The following is a 10,575-nucleotide window of genomic DNA, read 5'->3' as shown; positions in this document are numbered from 1 at the left end:
CCACTCCAGCAGAGCCCACACCATCCCCTCCCCCATTTCGAGCCAAGAAGTGGCCCCCAAGATAAACCTGACCCAGCAGAGAGTGTGTGTGATGAGCAGCCAGCACAGGTGCGGACAGCCAGAGGTACAGTCTCAGCAGCTCAAGTCACTGCCCGCGGACCCCAGCCCCAGGGGTCAGGAGGTAGAAATTCTCACTAATGAGACTGGGACCATGTGAATACCTTCAGGTGGATCCAATTCTTAATCCAGATGAACCTTGCTCAGTTTTTCTTAAAACAGGAGAATCTCAGTTGATGGTTTCTTATTTACCTAACTGTGGCTTTAAGAAAACATACTCAGATCTTATATCAAACACTTTTATTTTTAAAGTGAGAAGTTCACAGAGGACAGCTATAGGATAGTGAAATATTTAGAGTAGAAAAATCGTGGGTGCTAGCCAAACCTCAAATACTGTCATAGCAGAGTTATTCCAATACTACTCTTCCAGCATGGCAGATCACACGTGTTAAAATTAACTGCATTCTCAGAACACCTCTCAATGGACATGCACAATGACAGAAGCGCACATTCACAGGCTCCTATTCTGAAGACCTTACAGGATGGATTTATGAACACTTGAAAATAAGTATATTACAACACACCCAAAACAATTCACATCCATTAAAATAAAGTGTTGACCTTAGAGAGATTGGTAGAAAGACTAAAAATAACAAGAAGAATGTAGGCAAGAGACAGAAATGGCTACTTTTACGTGCAAGGTACTGGATTCTTGAATTGAGAATCAGTGTCAGTCCTCACTTCCAACATCACATCGAGAAAGTATGGCAGAAAAATGAGTCACCTTCAATATGAAGGATGCGAGTTGTGCACACTGACAACACTCTTGAAGATACAACAGTGTTGCAGGAGGAATGCCAGCATACATAGTGGGCCTTCTTTTGAGGCCAAACTTTCATGAGTTATCAGATGACCCTTCAGACACCTGGGTTAAGCAACTATAACATTCTTGTTTAATCAAAGCACTTGCAAAGAGTGACCCCTGACATGACATAGAGTCCCTACAAGTTGTTGGCTAATGATGATGGCATGGTTTTTTTGGTCAGGCAGCATCTATACTGAGAACCCAAGCATGATACCTTGATCACAAGCAAGGTCACTTATCCCATTAGGGCTGCAAAGCCAGATTTGCTTAAGCTTTTCCCAAATCATGATTTTTTGATAAGTCACGTTTGAACAGAAAGGCGTCATGTAAAACCTTGATTCTCCAGAGTTATAATTCACCTTTCCCCAATACCACCCAACACTCCTATAGTTTGTTTGGGTTTTCCACCACAAGAATACACAGAATGGATTTTTTTCTCCTGGCTACAAATTACTTCCCCAGGAGAGAACTATAAAACCAACTGAAAAGCACAAAATAACCTTACATTTTCTCACCGACAGTTAAGTATCAGACCTCTCACTCCCACTCTGACCTGAGCTGCAGAGCCCTTTGTGAATACTTCTCAGACATTCCTCGTACCATTAACACAGCTTTCCGTCATCATCCACTGTCCTTCCTCAACCTTTCCTTGCCCAATGTGAAAGTCAGTGAATTGAGAGGGAAGGAGAAAAGGGCACTGACAACCTATGACTTCTATAAAAATAGGGTTTCCAGGCTTTCACTTGATCCTCCACAGCAAAACTGGGCAGCAGCATCCACAGAGACCCCCACACTAAATTCTCAAGGGGCTATCTTTTTTTGTAGCCAGGTCTCAAAAGCTCCAGCCTAAACCTACTGAAGGAAAGTAGCAACACCTTCCTAATACTGAGCAACACAGACCCAGAATTACACGGGGAGTAAGGTCAAGACCAGCCGCCAGGTTGCTTCTTCATCGGTAAGAGGCCAAGTTCTCCATCCTCCCCCAGCTCTGCCACTCTGGGAACAGCCCGCTGGCCAGCCTCGGGCTGCCAAAGACTGTCGACTCCAGCTCAGCCTTGGGGGGCGCCTGGCGGAAGGTACAGTCCTGGGCTGTCATCTGCGTCTGCACTCCATCAGGTTTCCACTGCGCGTGGACAATTCTGTAATTCTGACCCTCATTGTTGTCCCAGAAGACCTGCCCATTAGCGTGGTACGAGATGCAGAACTCAATTTTCTCCTTCGTTGGGATGACGGAGGGTAGGTCAATGGCAAACGAGAAGGTGTCACTGTCCGAGCCGCCGTACACGTTTTTCATGTAGACACAGTCCACATCCGTGTAGCTCTGCCAGGTATCAAAAGTGATCCGGATCTGAACCTTCTTCTCAAAGCTCATGTTTTTCACCTTCACAGTCCCTGACACCGTTCGCTCCTGCAAAGAGCAGCTCTCCAGGCAGACAGAGTTCTTCTGGAAGTGGTTCCGAAAACCTAAGTAATCAGCTGAAGGCTGAGGGAAATCTAAAATCAAGTTTTTCTCCTCGTGGAGTTTTAAGCCTGAGGAGATATCATTCAGGTCCAAGAGGTCAAACTGGAGGTCCCACACTGGCTCTTCCGGAAGGTCTGAGAAGACATGTATGGCGGTGAGGGAGAGCCCCTTGGAGTCCGCGAACACCACCCGCTTCTTGGCTTGGTTGTGGGAAGGTTCCCAGTCATTCTGTGTTTTGGCTTCCTGTTTTATATTAAGACATGGTTTCAGAGGCTTTAATTTGTTCACGAAATTTCTTCGTTGGAAGTCATCGTAAGGGCCCAGGAAGCTCTTCAGAGGTGGGGAGTGAGCCAAGCAGAGCCTCACAGCCACATCCACCGGCATGACTGAACTTGTCAAAGGCCGTGGATCTAAAACCTGGATCATTCTGGAATACAAAAAGAGGACGGGTTATCATCTGCACCTGCAATGCACTTCCCCTGGTCCCAAATGTATCTGTACTGTTTTTGTTGGCTAAGCTATAGCCAGCACAGTACATTTCAAGGAGATGCTCTCACATGTAGTAAAGGAATACAATAATAGGTTACAAGAGCTGCATCTTATGTTTGGCTCTACCCTTGACTGGCTAAAGGCCATGGGTTAAAACACTTGGGGGTCTCAGTTTCTCCATCTGAGAATAAAAGATTTGGATAGGATCATCTCTAATACAGCTTTAAAGTAATTTGTTCTGTTCTGGACCAGTGGTTCTCAAACCTGTCTGTTCACAAGGGCCTAGGGAGTTGGTTTTCTTCCTTTTTCTTTAGTGCAGAATCCTAGGACTTAGAGGCACTAATGCAGGACCTCTGGGGATGGGGACAAGGAGGTATAGATGTCCTTAAAGCTTCCCAGCTGATCTAATGACCAGACAGGGTCTAGAACCAAAGTTCCAGATGGTGTTCCCTCAACTGTGCTCCCTCAGCTGCTTTGATGATTTTCTCATTGAACTGACTATACTTCTCTGGAACAGTAACCCACTAGAAAAGAAAAAAACAGCAATAAAAATTCTCATGGAATGACTTTGAGAGTGAGAGACTAGAAAGAGTGAATCAGAGGATTATCTTTGCATGTTCATTTTCATGCTCTTCCTCATTTTATACAAACGAGCCACTGAAGTGCAAGTCAACAGTCCGTGAACGTAAAAAAAAAAAAAAACAACTTCGATCTGTATTTCACAAAGAAAGACATCTGTGTCAAGTCCATGTTTAAGTGGGAAAAGTTGATGACCTGAAAATGGGGCTGTTTTCAATATATGCTATATATATGAACTTATAAATGTTGAAAAGTTAATAGGAAACACAACAAAAAGTTAACAATTATCTCTGGGTGATAGCTGATCTATTTTTGCCTTTGTACTTTTTTGGTATTTTCTAGTGTTTTGGCCATGGATATTTATAACCAGAAAGATAATAAAGCTGTTTAAAATTTAAACATAACTGTGCTCCACAATATGAAATCAAGAAGTGTCCATCAAGGATATTTTTTCTGGCCTTTAGCCCTGGGTATATACTGCCAAGCTTATGGACATTTTTCCCCTATCCTAGCCTTCAGATAAGAGGTGTGTGTATACTGTAAGTGACATTTCTCAGTCTGGCTTTAGTAAGTGTCTTCCCAGCGGCTCGAAGCACATAGCCAAACGGTCATTATCATAAGATGGATAATAAAAGAACATTCAGAGAATTTACTTTAATAGCCCTGGGATTTTTCTGGAAGATCTACAAACTTAGAACAAACAAATGAAAGAGAAAGCTATATTTGTGGGTCTAATAATAGTTAACAGGCAGGATTTTTAGAGACGTCTTCTGCTAAGTTATGTCTAGAGAAGCTATTTAAGTAGTTTTGTGGGAGGTTTTTTGTTTGGGGGTGTTGTTTTGTATGTTCAGATTTTGCACTTATAGAAAGACAGTTTTAGGATATGGCGATCTCCCTGGAATTTTAAGTCCCGCTAGAGTTTTAAAATAGTCATTTGCTCAAACTCTGAGACTGCGTTTGCTATGGCAAACCGTCATAAGAAGAATGGAAGAAGACCAAGGAATGCGAACATCGTCCTGCAGTTTTCCCAAAGCTAAACTACCTAACCAGCCATCTCAGAGTGCTGTTCCCAAGAGTTAAGCGGCCCGAGTCCTTGAGACATTTGTGCAGGACCAAGAGATACGGCCGGAATCCACGAGGGAATCAGAACTAAAGCTGACTCACGTTAAGACAGTTTCTGGTTTAAGATGCCGTTTACCAAAATCAGCTCTGCCTAAGAAGCACAAAGCAAATCTCCACACCTCCGAGGCCTCCCCAGTGCCAGATTCAAGTCAGCAGCCAGTCAACCCGCCCTCCCCTGGGGTCTTCATGTGCGGTGACGACAGAAGGAACGTGCAGCCCAACCTCCCGGCCGCTGCGCGCTCCCTGTGCTCCGGGGCGGAGGGTCTGCAGGGAACCTACCTGGTGCAGCTCATCGGGCAGAGGGGCGGCGGCGCTCGGCTGCCCGCGCGACTTCCCACCCGGATCCCTGCAGTCCCGGCTTGGCGACAGCCCGGGCCGATTGCGGGTGCGGCGCCGGAGAGACCGCTTATCTGTTTGGGAACCACGTGAGCCGAGGGCTGGGACCAATCGCCGGGCCGCGGGCTCGACGGCGCGACCAACCGGCGCTCAGCTGGGGCGCGAGCCCTCGCGGAGGACGTGACTGCCGTGTTGCGGGATGCGCGGGGCGCCGGGGGCGCTCGGGGACCCCCGGCCAGCTGGCCTGAGTCGCGTAACGCGAACCCCGGGCGAGGGGCAGTGGAAGCAGCACCGTAGCGCAAGTCGGGGTGCGGGCCAGGAGGGAAAGCAGCAGACCTGCCCTAGGCCGGGCGCCGACACAGCGGGGCTGCTGGGAAGGAGATGCCTTTCACTTCTGGAGGCTTCTGGACACAGTTAATCTGAGAGCAGAACGTTGTGGCTCGTTCCAAGTGTGTGTGTATGTATATACACAAAGATACACAAATATATTTCAAATATATGCATTTTAAATGTTTATCTTGTTCAGTGCTTGGTGCATCGGCTCATATCCTCCCTTTCCTTTCCCTGAGCAATCAGAAGTCGGCTGCGTCCTATTTTGGAGTTAGGGTGAACCCACAAATGCACCACACAGCAGACTACTTCTCTAATGTTGTTAAGAAACCATGTTAGCCCTATTGTAAGACAGTGAGAAGGCATTTAATTAAAAGGCACTTTGTATTTCGATCTATTCTTTAGTTTTTCTCTCTAGAAGAGAAAACTTAAAGCCAGAAATGAAATGGCGTTTTTTTGTTTGTGTGGCAGGTCAGCCACAGAGCCAGTGGTCAACCCAAATCCCTCGACTCAGTTCTGACGTCCTCTGGCAGTGATGTGAAAACCAAAATGTTAAAATATCACTATAAGTTTCATGACTCTCCGGGGCCAGTTACCCTTGCTGAGGTTTTGTAATTTTGTTCAGTTTGGGGAGTTTTTAGACCATCAGTTACAACCATAAAATTAAATTTCTAAGTCGAGTATAAATTATTTTTGTAAAACCCATGTGCTTGTTCTGCTCTCAACTTAGTTATCCAGTAGTCCATTAAAATGTACAAAATGTATAATGTAAAATGTACAAAAATCCCCGTGTCTTTTAAATCACTGTCAAACAGTGGAATTGTTAAAATGGTGTGATTAAAGAAAAAGAAACTCACACTGAATATCACTGGGGAAGGTACTTAACATTGGGCTTGGTTTTTTTAAAGGAAACATCCAACTAAAAGCAAATCTTCTAGTCTCTCAGCCCAACCAAAACTAGCTAAAAGGGTTCTGACACTTTCAAATTTAGGCAAGTTCTAGCCTCAACTTCCTCATCTGTGAAAAGGAGATAGTGAAGTTGTTCTGCGGACTAAATGAAATTGCGCAGATGAGAAAACTCAGCGTAGTGCCCAGTATGTGTTCAACGATCCTATGTTGAGCTAAAGAATGGATATTGCTAATTAAAGTTGTGGAGAAACATAAAATAAGAAGAATACATTGTGACCCCATTTTAGGGGTAAGATGTGCATGCACAGAAAAAAAGAATATGCTCGACCAAAATGTTAACAGCGCTTAATTTTGGATGGTGATACTGTGAGTAATTAAAATTTTGTCTGTCTTTTTGCTTCTCTGTATTTTTTACTTTTTCTACAAAGAACATGGACTTTTTCTGTCATTGAGAAATCATCTTTAAATGACTTAAGACTTTCAGATTCAACTAACATGTATAGCCTACCTACTACGTGCCAAGAACTGTGTTGGAGTCTGACATGCTTGTGCTAGTCACAGTCCTTTTGAGTTTGGACTTCTTTCCATTCAATCTGCTTTCTCTTCTGCCCCCTGGTGCTGACTGATGCCATAAAAGCCAACTCTCTGAACTCCTTAAAATAGAAATCACGATATAGGGCTCTCTCCAAAGAGTCAACCCTCCATAAACTTCTCAACTGGATGATTCAGGCCTCCCACTTCCTTCCCCACCCCCACCCCCAATTTATTGAGATGTAATTAATATATAATATTATGTAGGTTTAGCGTGTACAAGGTATTGATTTGATATATTGCAAAATGACTCCCATCATAGCACTAGCTAAAGCCTCCATCAAGTCACAATTACCATTTCCTTTTTATGGTGAGAACATTTAAGATATATTCTTAGCAACTTTCAAGTGTATAATAATACAGTATTATTAACCATGTTGTACATTAGGTCCCTAGAAGTTTATACTCTTTGACCATCTCCCCATTTTCCCCACACCATTCTACTCTTTCTTTCTGCAAGTCCAGCTTTTTTAGATTCCATACATATGTGAGATCATATAGTATTTGTCTTTCTCTGTCTGATTTATTTCACCTAGCAGAAGCAGGCCCCTCGTTTCTATCTCCTTCCTGACATACTGCCTTCAGTATGGGATGAGAGGGACTGGAATGGAATCAGGGTTATTAGTCATGAGTTGCACGAATGAAGACAAAGTAGATTAGGAATCGTGGGGAGTTTTATTACTATTTGTAGGCTTTCTCCAACTGTGGTTTAACAGCATTCAAGCATTGCTTTGTCCTACCCATCTTAACAATAAATCTACCAATGAGGGATTCGTGATCTGCGCGGTGTTTCTAGCCATGCCAAGAGTTACAAGGACTCAGAAACCACAGCCCCTTGACCTTGAGAATGCTACAATATTTATAATAGAAAACCAAATTTAAACTCATGAAATACCCAGGGAACATTTTAAGGTGCTACAAAGCCAGGGGCTGATGATGTGTGGCTTACACAAATGGGTCTCTTCCAGCATCTGTCCAACACATTCCCACCACATATGCCCTTGTGGGAAAAATACCCTGGGGGCAGGGAGTCCCAGCTTGTCAACTCATTTTCTCCAACCTTGCCCTTTTTTTCAGCACCCAACCAAGAAAGTGCTTGAATATTTAACTTTACAGTTATTAATATTAAAATGTCAGTACCCAGTAGTAACAGGATAAACCTCATAACTGATCTTCAAGCCCTGCCCTGTAGAGATAGTGAGGTTGAGAACTGCTCATTTTGACGAAAAGAACTGATATTTCTATTTTTGAAATAAAGAGAGGAGCCAGTTCACATATCTCCATGAATACTAAGCTCTCTCTTATAATAACTCCTCTGCCTTCTTTAGCCACGTTGGATGGGAACACCAATATTAGATGGAATGTAATTTTTTTTAAAAACAAAGACACTTGTATAAGCTTTCTTTGGGTCAGGCGCTGTTTTAAGCACTTTACAAATAAATATTAACTCACGGTATATTTATAAGAATCCAAGGAGGTCGAAACCATGATGATTATCCACATTTCACGATGAGGAAACTGAGGAGGTCTGGGGAGTTTCAGTAACTTGTCCAAGATCATGTAGCTAGTAGATGGCAAAACCAGGTTTCAAAACCCTCTAGAGTCCACACTCCAAGTGTATGTGTTGCTCTGAAAAAGACAAGCACCACACTGGTACCAAGACCAAAAAGGTGATCTGCAGAAGGTCAGGGAGATTCAGAAAGGGGAGGACTCCCTGAGGAATGTCTGTGGAAGCTTGAAGGAGGAAGTGAGACTTGGGAAATGGGGCAAATTTAGCTGTGGTGGAGTATCATCTTTACGGCATTTAGATGATGAGAATCCAGCTGTGCAGCTCAACCAAGTAAATGAGATCACAATTGAAATGGTACCAGTAGCCCACCATTCTGTTCAAAGAACCGTATTCCCAGAGGCTAAGAGAAGGAATTAAAACTGTTGCTGAGTAGACTATTCTATTGGCCATTCTGTTTGCACTAAAAGGATTTTCAAGTATCATTTTCACTGCCTGGATTTTTTTAGTTTAAAAAATCTCTGCTTTTAAAACATCCATATAAGAGAACAATCGGACACAGTTGTGATTGCACAGTTGTTGCTACCAAGAATAAGAGGTTAAAGAAAGTGCAAGACGGCACCTGAGACATGTGGGGTATCAGGTGAGGTGAAGAAGAAGGAGAGGGGAAGGGGAACAAAAGAGGATGATGCACTTAACCTCTCTAATAATCTACTGGGAAGAAGGAGATAGAGGTAAAAAGGCCAGTAACCACACCAGGTTGGCTGAGTGGCAAATGGGTAGAGTGAACGTAATGCACCTTTGCAACGTGTGCTTTGGGACTTTAGAGAAAGGAGAGGCCTCCAGGGTCCAGGATGGCCAACGAGGACCAGGACATGCAGGGTAACAGCAAAGAGAGCAATTTGCTCAAGGTGAGGATTCTAGCTGGGGGAATTGTGAGGAAGCATCAAAGGAGAGACACCCGTTAAGATTACATTTTTTTTTAATCCCCTGGACTATCTTGAACAAAATTGGAGATCTGAGTGGTACAAAATGAAATTAGCAAAGAATTAAATAATAATCTGACTGTGCGGAGACAAATCATTTTCTCACATTGCTAGTTACATCTTCAAGTTTCTGAAGTTTCTCCACATTCATTGAAGGATTAGGGTGAAGAAAAATAGAAGCTAGAAAGGACTTATAGGGACTTCCCTGGTGGTGCAGTGGTTAAGAATCCACCTGCCAATGCAGGGGACACAGTTTCGAGCCCTAGTCCAGGAAGATCCCACATGCCTTGCAGAGCCTGTATGCCACAACTACTGAGCCTGCGCTCTAGAGCCCATGAGCCACAACTGTTGAGCCTGCGAGCCACAATTACCAAAGCCCACATGCCTAGAGCCCCTGCTCTACAACAAAAGAAGCCACCTCAATGAGAAGCCCGCACACCACAACAAAGAGTAGCCCCCGCTCGCTGCAACTAGAGAAAGCCCATGTGCAGCAACGAAGACCCAAGGCAGCCAATAAATAAATAAATAGAATTTTTTAAATTTCTTATAAAAAATTAAAAAAATAAAATTCACAGGAAATATCAGCATAGGAAACATCAAATTGGGAAAAAGGAATCTTTTGAAAAATAATAATGAGGATGTAGTAGCCCTATCAGCTTAAAATTTATTATAAATTTAGAGTGTTTAACAAAATTAGTATTGGTGTATGGATAAAGAATCAGATCAGCGAGATCAGAGTCCATGCATAGACCTACTTACATACGAGATTTTAATATATGATATAGGTGGGCATGTCTAATAAGGGAAGAGGAAAAAATGGATTATTTAATAAATGGGCAACTGGCTGTCCACAGAGGGTGTGGAATGGAAAGATGTGTACAAGAAATGTTTTCAATTCATGCCTCTGTGGAGAGGGATGAAAGTGCATTGATGACATGGCAACGTACACCAATAGGCACCTCCATTGGGAATTCTGCAGGGGGACTGCTGGTTCAACATGCTCTGGGCACTGTAATTCTTGTGACTTGGAGAGTTTTCTTTTTAACTTGGGGCTTATGGGGAAGACAAAAAGTATTGGGACAATCAGTAAACTCAGTCACTAAGAGAGAAATGACACAACAAACACTCTAAAATTCTGTCCTTCTCCATCTCCAGTTCCTCCTCTCTGGAGAAGACCTTCCTGGGCGTGGCTGACCGGGTTTGTTGTGTCAGGTTGGTCTGATGCTGTGTGCTTATTCTCATTGAAATATGTGGGCCAAAATATCCTCCTTTAGCTTCAGTCCCATATTTGGCTAAATCTTAGCATACTGAATCATTGTGAGTTTGCCTTCTGATACTTTGT

The 10,575-nt window shown here is 43.4% G+C and overlaps 1 protein-coding gene across 1 annotated transcript; it reads right to left on the bottom strand.

Moving 5' to 3' along the window:
* Window positions 1-342: 342 nt before the first annotated feature.
* Window positions 343-4,953, bottom strand: PPP1R3C (protein phosphatase 1 regulatory subunit 3C). The gene is made up of 2 exons (XM_057737517.1): window positions 4,854-4,953; window positions 343-2,811 (listed from the first exon to the last, which is right to left on the bottom strand). The coding sequence occupies exons 1-2, from the start codon at window positions 4,865-4,867 to the stop codon at window positions 1,872-1,874; spliced, it is 954 nt and encodes a 317-aa protein (XP_057593500.1). The 5' UTR covers window positions 4,868-4,953; the 3' UTR covers window positions 343-1,871.
* Between the last annotated feature and the right edge of the window lie 5,622 nt (window positions 4,954-10,575).

Source organism: Hippopotamus amphibius, chromosome 5, assembly GCF_030028045.1.
Source record: "Hippopotamus amphibius kiboko isolate mHipAmp2 chromosome 5, mHipAmp2.hap2, whole genome shotgun sequence".
Taxonomy (NCBI): Eukaryota; Metazoa; Chordata; class Mammalia; order Artiodactyla; family Hippopotamidae; genus Hippopotamus; species Hippopotamus amphibius.
Note: the sequence above shows the minus strand (reverse complement) of the source record. Positions and strands in the feature narration are given on the sequence as shown.